The sequence below is a fragment of the Delphinus delphis genome, chromosome 4 (assembly GCF_949987515.2).
Source record: "Delphinus delphis chromosome 4, mDelDel1.2, whole genome shotgun sequence".
Classification (NCBI taxonomy): domain Eukaryota; kingdom Metazoa; phylum Chordata; class Mammalia; order Artiodactyla; family Delphinidae; genus Delphinus; species Delphinus delphis.
The window spans coordinates 108,382,465-108,401,367 of record NC_082686.1 but is presented as its reverse complement, the minus strand read 5'-3'; the positions used below and the strand labels follow the sequence as shown (position 1 = coordinate 108,401,367).

Genomic DNA, 18,903 nt, shown 5'->3' with positions numbered 1-18,903 from the left:
TGGAGAGTCTCCTGGAGAGGCAGGAGGCAATTGGAGCTCACCCTGGAGACATAGACACTGGAGGCAGCTATTTTTGGAAGCTTAATTCTACCATGAGGACCCCGGTGTTGGTGCCATTTTGGGACCCTCCTCATTTTAGTAGTGAGCAGAACAGTGAATTGTCTTTTTTTTAAACAATGTGGTTGAAACTTGTGTATTGATATGAATAATGGCACAAAGGGAAGCTATTCAAAAGTTAGAAAGTGAACAGACCAATACATTTTCTAATAGCTGTCTCTGGAGCTTTCAGTAAAGGAAGGAACATAAATCAATGTTCACGTAAGAATGTGAATATTTTTATTATTCATACTCTTGATACAAGGGCAGAATATTAGAAATCACTGGTCTGCAAAACAGCTTTACCAGATTTTGCTTCTTGTTAATTGATTGTTATGGTTTTCCATTGATTTAGAGGAAATGCTGACTAAAAATATATAAAATACAAAATCTATGATAATGGATATTTTCTTATCTAGGCAACAAGAATTTTATAGTAAAAGGTTCTTTTTCCCCTGTAATGTGCTCTGAAAAGTCAACTGATGATTATAAGTTTGACTTGGATAATAGCTTATTTTTAGATTTTCCCACCTAGTATTCTAATATGTTTTCTCATAAGAGCCTGTTTCCTGATCAGATTGAACATTGGAAATTGGCTGACTCTTTTTTTTAAATATGTCTTTGCCCCATGATGTAATGTATTTACATAATTTATTGATCTTCCTTGCCTGAGTAGTCAATATTAATCATAAAGCACAACTAATAATTACAATTTAAAAAAAAATTTTTGGCCATGCCACACAGCATGTAGGATCTTAGTTCTCTGACCAGGGATCAAACCTGTCCCCCTTGCATTGGAAGTGTAGAGTCTTAACCACTGGACAGCCAGGCAAGTCCAGCACAATCTGTAATTAAATGGTTTTTAGTATATTGAGAGGCATTATAACATTTTGTAAGGAAGAGTCTCACAAGATATTTTTTTGGCACCCACTTAGAGTGAACAGGTCTGGAAAATGCTCCCTTAATTTAAATGATAGTGGCTGACTGTTTCTCCATTATGTCAGTACCCCCTTATAATTGGAAGACCACATTTTTCTGTCATTCAGTAGGGGTCTGTGGTAGCCAGAGCCTGGCCTGCTTATGTTAAATGCATAAAAAATTTTGCCTTTGTCATCTGAACTTTCATAGTAGTATAAGGGAATAGGCTGATCTTGCTCCTTTGGGCAGAAATTGTCTTTCTATAAAATATTGATAAATAAATAAATAATAAATAAATAATACCACGTAGCTAATATGCTGTTTGTAAAGGACTACCGCTTCTTAGTGACTCTTAGTTGAGTAATTTTAGCACCAAAGTTCTCACTCTGGTATATACCTTTGCCCCCTCCATGGCATCCTGAAATTTTAGTTATTTCAATGTCTTCTGTACCATCTTTTGCCATTAACTCTTGTCAAGAGTCTTTCTGATTGCTTCCTGGTAGTTCTTTGCTTTGGAAGAAAAAAGTCTGTCCTGCTCCTTGCTCCCTTTACCTCTATTACTGTTTATGCCCCACTCAGCATAAGAAATAGAATATTAGTAGAACTTTTAAAACTCTCTTTATGCTTTTTTCCATTCTACATTCTTCTCTCTTCCTGCAAGAGGTAACACTTTCCTGAAATGTCATTCATTCCCTTTCTTTTCTTTGTAGCTTTATACATATTGTATTTCTAAATAATATTTTACTTAATTTTGCCTATTGACCTTAATATAAGTGAAATCATACTTCGTGTATTTTCATTTTTGGTTTTGAGATTAATTAATTTTATTTTCACTACTGAGTTTATTGTTTGAATGTAGCACAAATTAATTATACATTCCACTGTTAGTATCACTGGTCTTTTCCCAGATTTTTGCTATTACAGATACTGCCATGAATATTTTTGGACTCTTCATCTGGTATTGTACATACACAGACTTTTCTCTAGGCTAATTAATTGAAATGCCGAGTCTCAGCTTCACGAGGAAATGATATTTGCCCCCAAAGTACCTTCCCAGAGCAGTATAAAAGTATATAAAAATTCCTTCTGCTCTATATCCCTGCCAGGCCTTGACAAGGTCAGCTTTTTTTTTTTCCCTGAATTTGCCTAGCTGAAAAGGTATTAAATGACATTATGTTGATAGTCTTAATGGTCATTTTCCTTATTTTGAGATTCATGTGTTTATTTGCTATTAGTCATTAGTGTCTACTTTGCTGGAAAAGCTTATTTGTGATTTTTGCACATTTTCTTGTTGAATTTTTTAAATTGTTTTTATGTATGCTGGATACTAAACTTTTGCCAATCATATATATTGCATATACCTTCTAGACTGTGACTTCTCTCTTCACTATAATTTCATTTTTTTTTAAAGAAACATCTTTATTACAAGCATTTGGCTTCTTTATACACTCCCACAGGTTTTGTCAAATTGTTTTTATTGGTGGAATTTCCTTCCGTTTCCCCCTCCCAAATCTAAGATTTATTTTAAAACCTTGGCATATAAAACAGATAAGAGGGAAGCTGACCCAATTAGAGTGGTAGACCTAGTAGACTTTCAGGGGTTTTTTTTGAGACATTTAGGACCTCGAGGTTATCAGGAATCCATACTGAAAACCATTTCCTTAAGTCAAAATAGAATATTAAAACAAAATTTTAACAAAGTAAAGTGTTTTACTCTACATAAAATTATTCCCTCCTCCCACACACACACTTAGCTGATCTTTCAACTCCTTGTATTCTCACCCTTAAGTAGCATATAGTCAGGAATCAAGAATAAGCATGAAAGCCTTCTGAATAGGTGACATAGCTTTAAATTTTACTTCAAGCCTTTGGCTTTGTAAAAGCCTTTAATTTAGACTCTGTGAACTTTTAAATTGTGTAGTGTTCCAACAGCTTTGGTTATCTTGATCATTCAGCTCTCTTCTAATTAAGAACTGCAAATTAGAGGAGGCAGAGGTGCACAAGGTTCATTGAGTGGTGTAGAGGAAAACATTCATTTTTCGTTCAGCAAATTTGAATGACTGACTGCTCTGGGCCACATACTTTGTTAGGCCCCTGGGACTGTGAAGAGACCTGAAGACATGGGGGGAGAGGACACGGTCAGCTTCGGTAATCACACCAGTTTGAATAGCTGGAGTAGAGAATGACAGGGAAGATGAGAGGTAAAATTAGACGGGGGCAATGTATTAAAAAGTCTGTGTTCCATATTGGACTTTATCCTGTAGACAAGGGGTCAGCAAACTATAGCCTGCTGCCAAAGCTGGCCCACTGCCTGTTTTTGTATGACCTGCAAGCTAAGAATGGTTTTTATGATTTTAAAATGGTTTTTATGGTTGGAGTTGAAAAACATTTAAAAAAAAATTATATTTTGTGACATGTGAAAATTAAATGAAATTCAAGTTTCAGTGCCCATAAATAAAGTTTATTAGAACACCGCCACATCCAGTCCTTTAAGTATTGTCTGTGGATGCTTTTGTGTTAACGACGACAAGAGTTGAACAGTTGCTCCAGACACAGTAGCGCCTGCAAAGGCTAGAATACTTACTCTTTGGCCCTTTACAGGAAAAATTTACCAACCCAGATGTAGATGATAGCCATTAAGAATTTAATAATGGACTAACAGAATCATATTTATATTTTAGTAGCTGACATTCGTAGATCTCTGGAATATAGGCTGGAAGATAGGCAAGACTGGAGGCAAGGGGACTGATTAGACTGCAGCAGTATTTCCTAAACTGTGTTGGTTAAGGTGCTGCAGAAAGTGTTTTACTTATGAGTCTTTAGTTTGGGAAATACTGGGTTAAACAAGGGTTAGCAGGGTTTTTTTTAACTGCTGGACTTAACCCAAACCTTTATTGCAGGAAGGTTAATTGTGAATGTCTAAGAGGAGAATGTAGAGGGCAGCATTTGCTGATGGTTTTGAAGAATATGCCATTGTGCATCACAAGAATGAACATTTATTTAGCCCTCTGCCTACTTTTCTGTTGGGGGCTGGGTCAACCTGCATCACATATTGTTGTGGCAGGTATCTTATGACACCTGTTGTGGAACAGACATACCAAGATGGGTTGTAGTGATTTTATTGATGCAGATTTAATGTTCCTAAAAATCTTGTGTGTGTCTGGTGTTGGGGGTGTTTGGACATATGTAAGTGATAAATAAGAAAATTGACACAAGAAGGGTCAGAATGTAGAGACCACTTAAAAGTCTGTAGGTGTATGGGATTTGAACAAATAAATTTAATTGAAAGACCAGATTTTATTGCTTATCTCATCTCCACAGGACAGCCTTTTGCAGACTTTCAGACTATTCCTTTGGAGCCAAAGATTAAACAGTTTGGAGGAATTTATATCTGCCTGGTTTTAATACCAACCTAGGTACTTTCTAAGCTCAAAGTGCCTTTTAAAATGCTTTAAAATTAAACAGATGTAAGCGTTAAAGAAATACCTATTTTTTTTTTTTTGCCGGTACGCGGGCCTCTCACTGTTGTGGCCTCTCCCGTTGCGGAGCACAGGCTCCGGACGCGCAGGCTCAGCGGCCATGGCTCACGGGCCCAGCCGCTCCGCGGCACGTGGGATCTTCCCGGACCAGGGCACAAACCTGCGTCCCCTGCATCGGCAAGCGGACTCCCAGCCACTGCGCCACCAGGGAATCCCAAGAAATCCCTATTTTTAGGGATTTAGATGAATTAAAGTACCCTAAATGGAAAATTTGCCAGTGTTTAGGAATTTGACCTGAGGTTAATTTTTATTAATTTAGTTTTGTTTTATAACTATGCCTTTTAAGAACTTTATAATTATATATAATAGCACCAAGTTATCTACAGTTATCAGACTTCCTTTATTTGGGGGGCACAAATATAACAGCTATCCTAAAAATAAGAAACATAAATTATTAATGTAAGAAATTGAGTGATTTTCTTTTGATTTATATTAACATCAATTTATTTTCTCTTGAACAGATGATGAATAAGGTATTTGGAGGTACTGTGCACAAAAAAAGTGTTAGAGAAGATGGAGTCTTCAGTATTAGTGTGGATAACACATGCTCATTATTCAGGTATTAAAGATATTTTTAGATCAATAAGAATGTTAGTAGCTTAACTAACTTACAGCTGGGAATGTTATTCTTTAAAATTGGAGATTCTGTAATTCTTAGACAAAATTAAGGCCACAGTAGTGGCCAAAGGTGTTAATTGTCATATTTGTCTTCCAGTTGAGTGTCAAGACAGCAGCAGATCGCAGTGATGCTAATTAGGGATAAGAAAAGCACTTAATGACATAATTTAATAAAAGCACCTGTGCCGTCTTGAACCCCTCTTTGGGACAGCATATTGTGATGCCAACATTTGTAGTTTTCCCTTTTCACTCTTTCAGTAGAGTGTGACTCTAAACATTAGTATGACAGACGTGGCAGATGGATAATGTTTTAAACTGTCCTGCATTTGTATACCTCTTCCTCTACCATGTTCTTGCTCTGGGTACTTAGCAAGCTACCCATTGCTGGACTCATTACTAAATATGTGTTTTATTTCCCTCTTCCTCACTTTCTCTACTGTATCTGAGCATAACTATACTTGGTGTACTGTCTTTAATACAGTGAATGTATTAATTTATTTTATTGCTAGGTGATAATAGATTAGGTACAGCAGCTCTAATGTATTTGAAGATTGGTGAATGAGCTATTCATTGGCTTTCTAGAATCATTTATCTTCTGCTTTACTAAAAAAAATAGCTGAGTTTTCATTCAGCTTCCTGAAAGACCAGAAAACTTAAGTTTTAGTCACTTGCTTTCTTTTTTGGGGTTTTCCGATGTTTTGGATATAGCCCATTTAGGTGGACTATTGATAGAATTACTCACTTACTTTTTTTTGAACTAAATTTCATTTTTATTTAAAAATCACATTTCTCCCTAACTGCATTCAATCTGTAAAACGCTGGCTGATGTCAGTTAATGTGCACATGTTGTCTTTATTATCATTTCTTATAACTGTGCTAATTATTTTTATAGATTTGTTTATTAACATATTCTTACAGCCTCCGTTGAGTTGTGCCTAAATTAATTCTTAATGAATAGTGTTCTCCAAATTGGACAGATCAGAAATTTTAAAATTCAAGTTAAGAACTTTTATCTGAAATGGAGATTTCCCAGTTTTTACACAGAACTGGCTGTGGCTGGCTTTTCTTTAATACTAGAAAGAACAAAAATAAGTATATCTGTATTCAAGTATTCTTGTTTTCAAAGGGATATTAATAAAAAGAAGCCAGAGTTGCTCAAAATAATTTTATGAACTGAAGCTGCTCATTGCCAAAATACGTTTTTGAAATCCAGTGCTTGTTCTACTTCATAATGGAGAGGTGTTGCTTACATTGATCTGTATCTCAAGTGACTACTCTTGAGAACTACTTCAGGAATCTTGCTGGTAGAAGGTGATAGTACAGGAGGCTTTAAATGTAAAGATCTGGTTAGGATTTAAAGTTTTTCTGTCTTTATAGTTCTAAAATCCTGGTATTCAGTTACAACCTACACTAATCCTAAGTAATAGTGATGACAATAATAACAACCTCAAAACATCCTTTTGCTTTTAAAGTACTTTATCTTCTTGCTTTATTTAAAATTTTTTATTTCTTAATATTATTTAATACCAAGTCCTTGTTCAGATTTTTTCATAATGTAAAAAATATCTTTTTATGGTTGATTTGTTTGTATCAGGGTCCAAAGAAAGTCCACACAATTGCATTTGATAAATGTTACTTACATCTGTTTTAATCCATGCCATTAATTACTTCTGTCCTTAAGATAAATTCCAATAGAGATATAATTTTGAAATTATTATCTTATAGCCTCTTGAAATTGTGTGTGTGTGGTGGTGGGGGGCGTTATATTACCAACTTTATTTATTTATTTTTTTACTCACAGACTTAGAGAACGAACTTACAGTTACCGGTGGTGGGGGGATGGCCTGGGGGTGGGGAGAGTCAGGGCGTGTGGGACTGACATGTACACCTGCTGTATTTAAAATGGATAACCAACAAGGACCTACTGCATAGCACAGGGAGCTCTGCTCAATATTATGTAACAACCTAATTGGGAAAAGAATTTGAAAAAGAATAGATACATGTATATGTATAACTGAATCACTTTGTTGTACACCTGAAACTAACACAACATTGTTAATCAACTATACTTCAACATAATATAAAAAGTTAAAAAAAATAACTTTATATATTGTTTCAGTTTTCAATTTTTATGGATTGTCTTTTTTTGAAATTTATTATTGTTATTTGCTTTATAATGGACAGAATAAGTTTAAATTCTAGCAGTGTTGCACCGTTACATACTTTCTCTCTTTTCTTGATTTACACACAGAAGAAGCTAGTATTTCTAAAGCAAAAAACTACCAATTATAAGATGAATAAGTTCTAGGAATCTTATGTACAGCATGATGACTACAGTTAACAACACCGTATTGTATATTTGAAAGTCACTAAGAGAGTGGATCTTTTTTTTTTTTTTTGCTGTACACCGGCGTCTCACTGCTGTGGCCTCTCCCGTTGCGGAGCACAGGCTCCGGACATGCAGCTCAGCAGCCATGGCTCACGGGCCCAGCCGCTCCGCAGCATGTGGGGTCTTCCCAGACCGGGGCACAAACCCATGCTCCCTGAGAGTGGATCTTAAATGCTCTCACCACACACAGAAAATGGTAACTGTGTGAGGTGGTGGATATGTTAACTAACTTTTACTGTAGTAATCATTTCACAATATATATGTATATGAAATTATCACATTGTACACCTTAAACTTAACATAATGTTATATATGTTATTATGTCTCAATAAAGCTAGAAAAAAATAAAGCAAAGAATCCATTAATCATGTCTAATAATTAAGCTATTTGTGTATTGTTTTATTTTTTATTAGGGGCCTTCAGAAGGAAGAAATTGTTTTGCTTACCCATGGAGATAGTGTAGACAAAGTAGCCGATGGATTCAAGGTTGTGGCACGTTCTGGGAATATTGTGGCAGGTAAAAATTCTAAAACTTTTGCAGATTTCATTGTAAAAAATTTATCTGAGAAGGCTATAAGCATATGTTTCTGTATGAGGTACTGTTTTTGATGTTTCTTATTTTTTTAGAGATATTGTAAATGTCATAGGGTCAACCATTAATTTATGAAGGGTATTTGATATTAGAAGGATTATCTAGAAGTCACTTACTAGTTTGCTCTGAAATACTTTTAAAAATATTTATTCTAATATGTTTTCCAGATATAAAATACAGCTATTACAACTTAGGAAAAATTTGAGAACTATTTACCTCTCCAGCATGCTGTATTCATAATTGTCCTTTTTTTATGCTTTTCTTAGGTGTATATAGGCATGTATCTTGGATGCTATAAAACATCAGACTAAGCATTCAGGGCATTTCTCTGAACTAGGGTTGGCAGACTATTACCTGTGGGTCACATCCAGCCTGTAGCCTGTTTTTGTACGTTTAGAAACTAAGAATGATTTTTACATTATTAAAGGGTTATAATAAACAACAGGGACTATATGTATGTGTCCCACCAAGCTTAAAGCTTATACTGTCTAACCCTTTGTAGGAAGTTTGCCAGCGCATGCTCTAAACCATTTTTTGTTCTCTGTTTTTTTGAGGAAGAGGAGTTAATTTTCTGGTAATTTGTGATTTTTTTTTTCTTTTACTTGCTTACTTGAATAATTGTAATGTAAATAATCACCAGTAATCCTGGATATCTGCAAAAGCAAAAAGTGGGGTTATCAATAAAGTTCTTGTTTGATATGCTACACCTAAAAAGTTGAAAAAAAAATTCGTAATGGATAAATTGAATTGAGTATTCTACCTGCAGTTACTTAACAGATTAATGTATTAGCATAGGAATTATCAGGAATGGTTTTTATATTGACGGGTTTTTATTTCGTATATGAGGTCAATAGTGGTAGATGAGCTTATGTATTTTAATTCATTCAACAAATATCTGAGTACCCACATGTGCCGGGCACAGTTCTAGGTGCCAGTGAACAGAATGGACAAAACCTCTGTTTAATGTTATAGTTGGTGAGGGCGGAGATGGGGGAGAGGTGGGACAGACAGAACACAGATAAATACAAAATAAGTCGGGTGTTGGTCATGTTTAAATGTACTGAAAAAATAAATAGAAGAGAAGACTGTTGTGGAATGTGTGGTTAGGACTGTTACTGTTTTAGATAGGGTATTCAGAGATGGAGATGGTGTTCCTATTAGATGATATGAGACATGGAGGAAGTAAGTGCTGACCCTTTTGGATATTTAGGGAAAGAGTAAATAGCAGTACAGAGTTCCTGGGATGGGACCTTGTTTAAGGAACAGCAAGAAAGCCACATGGTTACAGCAGAGTAAGCGTGGAGTGTGTGGTAGAAGATGAGGTCAGAGAGGTTGTTGGGAACCAGAACACCAGGACTTTTGAGGCCACTGTGAAAATGTTGGCTTTACTCATAGTGAGATGGAGTTTTGAACAAAGGAGAGAGAGACACAATCTGATTTCAGGATTACCCTGGCTACAGTGAGGAGAAAAGAGACCATTAAATGTAGAAGCAGAGACCAGCCAGAAATCTACGGTAGTAATCAGGAAAGGAGACTAAGGAACCAGGTGGTAGAGGTAGAAGTGCTTAGGAGTGATTGGGTTCTCATATAGATCTTGTACATATTTTGTTAGATTTACACCAAAGTATTTCATTTGGGGGGGGGGGACGTGCTAATGTTAATTGTATTGTATTTTTAATTTAAATTCCACTTGTTCATTGCTAGTATATGGGAAGGCAATGAACTCTTGTGTTTTAACCTTGTATCTGGCAACTTTGTTGTAATCATTTATTAGTTCTATTTCCTTTTCTTGTCCTATGGCATTAGCTAGGATGTTGAAAAGCAATGGTGAGAGGGAACATCCTTACTTTGTTCCTGATCTTAGTGGGAAAGTTTTGAGTTTCTCATGGTTAGGTATGATCTTAGCTGTAGGCTGTAGAAGATAGTCTTTATCAAATTGATGTCCCCCTCTATTTCTAGTCTCCTGAGAGTTTTAATCATGAATGGGCATTTGGATATATTTCATATGCTTTTTCTGCATCTGTTGATATGATCATGTAATTTTTCTTCTTTAGCCTATTGATGTGATGGATTACAGTAATCGGCTCTATTTCTGACAGAAGGATGTTGAAGTATCTTAACTACAGTAGTTGATTCATGTATTTCTCCCTATAATTATATCAGTTTTTGCCTCATCTATTTTGATGCTTTCCTGTTAGGTGCATACGCATTAAGGATTATTATGTCTTCTTTAGGAATGAACCCCTTTATCATTATATATATGCTCCTCTTTAACCCTGATAACTTTTCTTGGCTGAAGTCTGCTCTGTTTGACATTAATGTATCTACTCATGCTATCTTATAATTAGTGTTATCATGATATATCATTCTCCATCCATATACTTTTGATCTGTGTCTTTAAAGTGGATTTCTCGTAGACAACATATATAGTTAGGTTTTCTTCTTGATCCACTATGACAACCTCTGTCTTTTATTGATGCATTTAGACTATTGGAGTTTAAAGTGATTATTGATAGTGTTGGATTAATATCTACCATATCTGTTACTGTTTATTTGTTGTCCTTGTTCTTTGTTCATATTTTTATCTTCTGTTCTTTTTCTGCCTTTTGTGGTTTTAATTGAGCATTTTATGTGATCCCATTTTCTCTTTTCTGCATATCAGTTCTATTTCTTTTTTTTACTTTTTTAAGAAAAAGTTGCCTTAGATTTTACAATATACATTTACAACTAACCCAAATTCTCTTTGAAATAACACTGTACCACTTCACAAGTAGTGTACCTTATAATAACAAAATAAACCTAATTCTTTCCTCTCATCCCTTGTACATTGCTGTCAGTTCATTTCACTTATAAGTAAGCATGAATAAGCATATCTATCTATAAGCATACGTAATTGTATCACTGTTGCTATTATTCTGAATACAGTTATCTATTACATCAATTAGGAAGAAGAAAATTTTAATTTTACCTTTACTCCTGCTCTGATGCTCTTTTTTATGTAGATCCAAGTTTCTGATCTTTATCATTTTCCTTCTCTCTAAAGAACTTTGTTTTTGAATTTTATTTTGTTTATTTTTTTTATACAGCAGGTTCTTATTAGTTATCTATTTTATGCATATTAGTGTATACATGTCAATCCCAATCTCCCAATTCATCCCCCCCACCACCACTTTCCCCCCTTGGTGTCAATACGTTGGTTCTCCACATCTGTGTCTTTTTTAATGTTTTTTTTTGTTTGTTTGTTTGTTTTGCGGTACGCGGGCCTCTCACCGCCACGGAGCACAGGCTCCGGACACGCAGGCCCAGCGGCCATGACTCACGGGCCCAGCTGCTCCGCGGCACATGGGACCCTCCCGGACCGGGGCACGAACCCACGTCCCCTGCACCGGCAGGCGGACTCCCAACCACTGCGCCACCAGGGAAGCCCACATCTGTGTCTTTATTTCTGCCGTGCAAACCAATTCCTTGGTACCATTTTTCTAGGTTGCACATATATGCATTATTATACAATACTTGTTTTTCTCTTTCTGACTTCACTCTGTATGACAGTCTATACATCCATCCACATCTCTACAAATGACCCAATTTCATTCCTTTTTATGGCTGAGTGTTCCATTGTATATATGTACCACATCTTCTTTATCCATTCATCTGTCGATGGGCATTTAGGTTGCTTCCTTGACCTGGCTATTGTAAATAGTGCTGCAATGAACATTGGGGTGCATGTGTCTTTTTGAATTATGGTTTTCTCTGGGTATGTGGCCAGTAGTGGGATTGCTGGGTCATACAGTAGTTCTATTTTTAGTTTTTTAAGGAACCTCCACAGTGTTCTCCATAGTGGCTGTATCAGTTTACATTCCCACCAACAGTGCAAGAGGGATCCCTTACCTCCACACCCTCTCCACCATTTGCTGTTTGTAAATTTTCTGATGATGCCCATTCTAACTGGTGTGAGGTGATATCTCATTGTAGTTTTGATTTGCATTTCTCTAATAATTAGTGGTGTTGAGCAGCTTTTCATGAGCCTCTTGGCCATCTGCATGTCTTCTTTGGAGAAATGTCTATTTAGGTCTTCTGCCCATTTTTTAATTGGGTTGTTTGTTTTTTTTACTATTGAGCTGCATGAGCTATTTATATATTTTGGAGATTAATCCTTTGTCCATTGATTCATTTGCAAATATTTTCTCCCATTCTGAAGATTGTCTTTTTGTCTTGTTTATAGTTTCCTTTGTTGTGCAAAAGCTTTTAAGTTTCATTAGGTCCCATTTGTTTATTTTTGTTTTTATTTCCATTACTCTAGGAGGTGGGTCAAAAAAGTCATTGCTGTGATTTATGTCAAACAGTGTTCTTCTTATGTTTTCCTCTAAGAGTTTTATAGTGTCTGGTCTTACATTTAGGTCTCTAATCCATTTTGAGTTTATTTTTGTCTGTGGAGTTAGGGAGTGTTCTAATTTCATTCTTTTTTTTTTTTTTTCCCCCCTGATATGCGGGCCTCTCACTGTTGTGGCCTCTCCCATTGCGGAGCACAGGCTCCGGACGCACAGGCTCAGCGGCCATGGCTCACAGGCTTAGCCGCTCTGCGGCATGTGAGATCTTCCCGGACCGGGGCATGAACCCATGTCCCCTGCATCGGCAGGCGGACTCTCAACCACTGCGCCACCAGGGAAGCCCTAATTACATTCTTTTACATGTAGCTGTCCTCTTTTCCCAGCACCACTTATTGAAGAGGCTGTCTTTTCTCCGTTGTATATTCTGGCCTCGTTTATCAAAGATAAGGTGATGACCGTATATGCGTGGGTTTATCCCTGGGTTTTCTGTCCTGTTCCATTGATCTACATTTCTGTTTTTGTGCCAGTACCATATTGTCTTGATTACTGTAGCTTTGTAGTATAGTCTGAAGTCAGGGATTGTGATTCTCCAGCTCTGTTTTTTTCCCTCAAGACTGCTTTGGCTATTTGGGGTCTTTTGTGTCTCCGAATTTTAAGTTCTATTGTTCTAGTTCTGTAAAAAATGCCACTGGTAATTTGATAGGAATTGCATTGAACCTGTAGATTGCCTTGGGTAGTACAGTCCTTTTCACAATATTGATTCTTCCATACCAAGAACATGGTATATCTCTGCATGTGTTTGTGTCATCTTTGATTTCTTTCATCAGTGTCTTATAGTTTTCAGAGTACAGGTCTTTTAACTCCTTAGGCAGGGTTATTCCTAGGTATTTTATTCTATTTGTTGCAGTGGTGAATGGGATTGTTTCCTTAATTTCTCTTTCTGATCTTTTGTTGTTAGTTTGTAGGAATGCAAGAGATTTCTGTGTATTAATTTTCCATCCTGCAACTTTACCAGATTCATTCATTAGCTCTACTAGTTTTCTGCTGTCATCTCTAGGATTCTCTTTGTATAGTTTGTTATTTGCAAACAGTGGCAGTTTTACTTCTTCTTTTCCAATTTGTATTCCTTTTATTTCTTTTTCTTCTCTGATTGCCACGGCTAGGACTTCCAAAACTATGTCGAATAATAGTGGCGAGAGTGGATATCCTCGTGTTCCTGATCTTAGAGGAAATGCTTTCATTTTTTCACCATTGAAAATGATGTTTGCTGTGGGTTTGTCATATATGGCTTTTATTATGTTGAGGTAGGTTCCCTCTATGCCCACTTTCTGGATAGTTTTTATCATATATGGGTGTTGAATTTTGTCAAAGGTTTTTCTGCATCTATTGAAATGATCATATGGTTTTTATTCTTCAGTTTGTTAATATGGTGTATCACATTGATTGATATGCATATATTGAAGAATCCTTGCATCCCTGGGATAAATCCCACTTGATCATGGGTGTATTATCCTTTTAATGTGTTGTTGGATTCTGTTTGCTAGTATTTTGTTGAGGATTTTTGCATCAGTATTCATCATTGATATTGGTCTGTAATTTTCTTTTTTTGTAGTATCTTTGTCTGGTTTTGGTATTAGGGTGATGGTGGCCTCATAGAATGAGTTTGGGATTGTTCCTTCCTCTGCAATTTTTTGGAAGACTTTAAGAAGGATAGGTGTTAGCTCTTCTCTAAATGTTTGATAGGATTCACCTGTGAAGCCATCTGGACCCGGACTCTTCTTTGCTGGAAGATTTTTAATCACAGTTTCAATTTCATTACTTGTGATTGGTCTGTTCATATTTTCTATTTCTTCCTGGTTCAGTCTTGGAAGGTTATATCCATTTCTTCCAGGTTGTCCATTTTATTGGTATGGAATTGCTTGTAGTAGAATTTTAGGATGCTTTGTATTTCTGCGGTGACTGTTGTAACTTCTCCGTTTTCATTTCTAATTTTATTTTTTTTATTTATTTTTTTTTTTTGCGGTACACGGGCGTCTCACTGTTGTGGCCTCTCCCGTTGCGGAGCACAGGCTCCGGACGCGCAGGCTCAGCGGCCATAGGCTCACGGGCCCGGCCGCTCCGCGGCACGTGGGATCTTCCCAGATCGGGGCACAAACCCGTGTCCCCCGCATCGGCAGGCAGACTCTCAACCACTGCGCCACCAGGGAAGCCCTTCTAATTTTATTGATTTGAGTCCTCTCCCTCTTTTTCTTGATGAGTCTGGCCAATGGTTTATCAACTTTGTTTATCTTCTTAAAGAACCAGCTTTTAGTTTTACTGATCTTGCTATTGTTTTCTTTGTTTCTATTTCATTTATTTATACTCTGATCTTTATGATTTCTTTCCTTCTACGAACTTTGGGTTTTGTTTGTTCTTCTTTCTCTAGTTCCTTTAGGTGTAAGGTTAGATTGTTTATTTGAGATTTTTCTTGTTTCTTGAGGTAGGATTGTATTGCTATAAACTTCCCTCTTAGCACTGCTTTTGCTGCATCCCATAGGTTTTGGATCATTGTGTTTTCGTTGTCACTTGTCTCTAGGTATTTTTGTATTTCCTCTTTGATTTCTTAAGTGATCTCTTGGTTATTTAGTAACTTATTGTTTAGTCTCCACATGTTTGTGTTTATTATGGGGTTTTTTTCCCCTGTAATTCATTTCTACTCTCATAGCATTGTGCTTGGAAAAGATGTTGATATGATTTCAATTTTCTTAAATTTACCAAGGCTCAATTTGTGACCCAAGATGTGAATATCCTGGAGAATGTTCCATGTGCAAATGAGAAGAAAGTGTAATCTGCTGTTTTTGGATAGAATGTCCTATAAGTATCAATTAACTCTATCTTGTCTATTGTGTCATTTAAAGCTTGTGTTTCCTTATTAATTTTCTGTCTGGATGATATGTCTATTCGTGTAAGTGAGTTGTTAAAGTCCCCCACTATTGTGTTACTGTGGATTTCTTCTTTTATAGCTGTTAGCAGTTACCTTACGTATTGGGGTGCTACTATGTTGGGTGCCTATAGATTTATAATGGTTATATTTTCTTCTTGGATTGATCCCCCCTTGATCATCCTTCCTTGTCTCTTGTAACATTCTTTATTTTAAAGTTTGTTTTATGTGATACAAGTATTGCTACTCCTGCTTTCTTTTGATTTCCATTTGCATGGAATATCTTTTTCCATCTCCTCACTTTCAGTCTGTATGTGTCTGTAGGTCTGATGTGAGTCTCTTGTAGACAGTATATATATGGGTCTTGCTCTTGTATCCATTCAGCGAGCCTGTGTCTTTTGGTTGGAGCATTTAATCCATTCACATTTAAGGTAATTATTGATATGTATGTTCCTATTAACATTTTCTTAATTGTTTTGGGTTTGTTTTTGTAGGTCCTTTTCTTCTCTTATGTTTCCCACTTAGAGAAACTTCTTTTAGCATTTGTTGTAGAGCTGGTTTGGTGGTGCTGAATTCTCTTAGCTTTTGCTTGTCTGTAAAGCTTTTGATTTCTCTGTTGAATCTGAATGAGATCCTTGCTGGCTAGAGTAATCTTGATTGTAGGTTCTTCCCTTTCATCACTTTAAACATGTCCTGCCACTCCCTTCTGGCTTGTAGAGTTACTGCTGAGAAATCAGCTCTTAACCTTATGGGAGTTCCCTTGTATGTTCTTTGTTGTTTTTCCCTTGTTGCTTTCAATAATTTTTCTTTGTCTTTAATTTTTCTCAAATTGATTATGTTTGTTGGCTTGTTTCTCCTTGGGTTTATCCTGCCTGGGACTCTGTGCTCTTCCTGGATTTGGATGGCTATTTCCTTTCCCATGTTAGGGAAGTTTTCAAGTATAATCTCTTCAGATATTTTCTTGGGTCCTTTCTCTCTCTGTTCTCCTTCTGGGACCCCTGTAATGCAAATGTTGTTGTGTTTAATGTTGTTCCAGAGGTCTCTTAGGCTGTCTTCATTTCTTTTCATTCTTTTTCCTTTATTCTGTTCTGTGGCAGTGAATTCCACCATTCTGTCTTCCAGGTCACTTATCCGTTCTTCGACCTCAGTTATTCTGCTGTTGTTTCCTTCTCGTGTATTTTTCATTTCAGTTATTGTATTGTTTATATCTGTTTCTTTGTTCTTTAATTCTTCTAGGTGTTTGTTCTTTAATTCTTCTAGGTCTTAGTTAAACATTTTTGAATCTTCTCGATCTTTGCCTCCATTCATTTTCCGAGGTCCTGGATCATCTTCACTATCATTATTCTGAATTCCTCTTCTGGAAGGTTGCCTGTCTCCATTTAGTTGTTTTTCTGGGGTTTTATGTTGTTCCTTCATCTGGTACAAAGTCATTTGCCTTTTCATCCAATCTATCTTTCTGTGAATGTGGTTTTCCTTCCACAGGCTGCAGAATTGTAGATCTTCTTGCTTCTGCTGTCTGCCCTTTGGTGGATGAGGCTGTCTAAGTGTCTTGTGCAAGCTTCCTGATGGGATGCACTGGTGGTGGGTAGAGCTCTGTATTGCTCTGGTGGGCATAGCTCAGTAAAACTGTAATCTGCTTGTCTGCTGATGAGTGGGGCTGAGTTCCCTCCCTGTTGGTTTTTTGGCCTGAGTTGACCGAGCACTGGAGCCTACGTGGCTCTTTGGTGGGGCTAATGGCAGACTCTGGGAGGGCTTAAGCCAAGGAATACTTCCCAGAGCTTCTGTTGTCAGTGTCCTTGTGCCTGTGGTGAGCCACAGCCACCCCCCACCTCTGCAGGAGACCTTCCAACACTAGGAGGTAGGTCTGGTTCAGTCTCCTGTGGGTCACTGCTCCTTCCTCTGGGTCCCGACGTGCACACTACTTAGTGTGTGCCCTCCAAGAGTGGAGTCTCTTGTTTCTTCCAGTCCTGTCAAAGTCCTGCAGTCAAATCATGCTAGCCTTCAAAGTCTGATTCTCTAGGAATTCCTCCTCCCATTGCCATACCCCCAGGTTGGGAAGCCTGAGGTGGGGCTCAGAACCTTCACTCCAGTGGGTGGACTTCTGTGGTGTAATTGTTCTCCAGTTTGTGAGTCACCCACCTTGCAGTTATGGGATTTGATTTTATTGTGATTGCGCCCCTCCTACCATCTCATTGTGGCTTCTCCTTTTTCTTTGGATGTGGGGTATCTTATTTGATGAGCTCCAGTGTCTTCCTGTCAATTATCGTTCAGCAGTTAGTTGTGATTCCAGTGCTCTTGCAAGAGGGAGTGAGTGCACATCCTTCTGCTCCACCATCTTTTTAGTTTGTTTGTTTTGTGCTTGTTTTGTTTTGTTTTGTTTTCGCGGTACGCGGGCCTCTCACTGTTGTGACCTCTCCCGTTGCAGAGCACAGGCTCTGGACGCGCAGGCTCAGCGGCCATGGCTCATGGGGCCAGCAGCTCCGCGGCATGTGGGGTCTTCCCGGACGGGGGCATGAACCCACATCCCCTGCATCGGCAGGCGGACTCTCAACCACTGCGCCACCAGGGAAGCCCTGCTCCACCATCTTGAACCAATCTTCCTAAAGAACTTCTTTTAATATTTCTTGCAAGGTAGTCTCCTGGCAACAAATGGCCTCAAGTTTTGTTCATTTGAGAAAGTTCTTTATTTTTCTTGCATTTTTGAAGGGTAGTTTCTCAGGACACAGAATTTTAGGTTGGTGGGTTTTTTTCTCCCAACTTTTTTTAAAATTTAAGTTTTCCAGCTTTATTGAGGTATATTTGACAAAACTGTAAAATATTTAAAGGGTACAATGTGATGATTTGATATACATTGTGAAAGGATTTTTCCCCACTGAGTTAATTAACCCATCCATCGGCTCACATACAGTTGATCCTTGAAAAACACAGTTTTGAACTGTGTGGGTCAACTAATACGTGGATTTTTTTTTGCTAAATATTTCCTTCAGTACTATGTGATGTGTGGTTGGTTGAAACTGTGGATGTGGAATTGCAGATCCAGAGGGCTGACTGTAAAGTTATATGCAGATTTTTGACTGCACAAAGGGTAGGTAACCCTAAGCCTTGCATTGTTCAAGGGTCAACTAACTGTATTTACTTTTTTTTGGTGAGAACATTTAATTTCTACTCTCTTAACACTGTATTGGATCACTGAAATTTGCTATCAGCTATAGTCACCATATTATACATTAGATCCTCAGACCTTATTCATCTTAAACCCAAGAATTTGTACTCTTTAACCAGCCTCTCCCTATTCCCCTCGTCCCCCAGTCCCTAGGTCACCACTTTTATACTTTGCCACTTTTGATAGAGATTGAATTGAATCTGTAGATTACTTTGGTGAGAATTGACATTTTAATAGTAGTAATTCTTCTAATCCATGAACATGGAATATCTTTTTATTTGTTCCTTCCTCAGTTTCTTTCATCAAGGTCTTACAATGTTCAGTGTACAGATCTTTGACC

General features: G+C 37.3%; 1 protein-coding gene across 2 annotated transcripts in view; it reads left to right on the top strand.

Annotated features, from left to right (window-relative positions):
- GMPS (guanine monophosphate synthase) overlaps positions 1 to 18,903 on the top strand; it is a 108,840-nt gene that overhangs the window by 51,410 nt on the left and 38,527 nt on the right. For both annotated transcript variants that reach the window (XM_060011254.1, XM_060011253.1), the window contains 2 exons: positions 5,015 to 5,112; positions 7,974 to 8,077. In XM_060011254.1, coding sequence (XP_059867237.1) covers positions 5,015 to 5,112; positions 7,974 to 8,077 — 202 coding nt within the window. The remainder of the gene's footprint in view (positions 1 to 5,014; positions 5,113 to 7,973; positions 8,078 to 18,903) is intronic.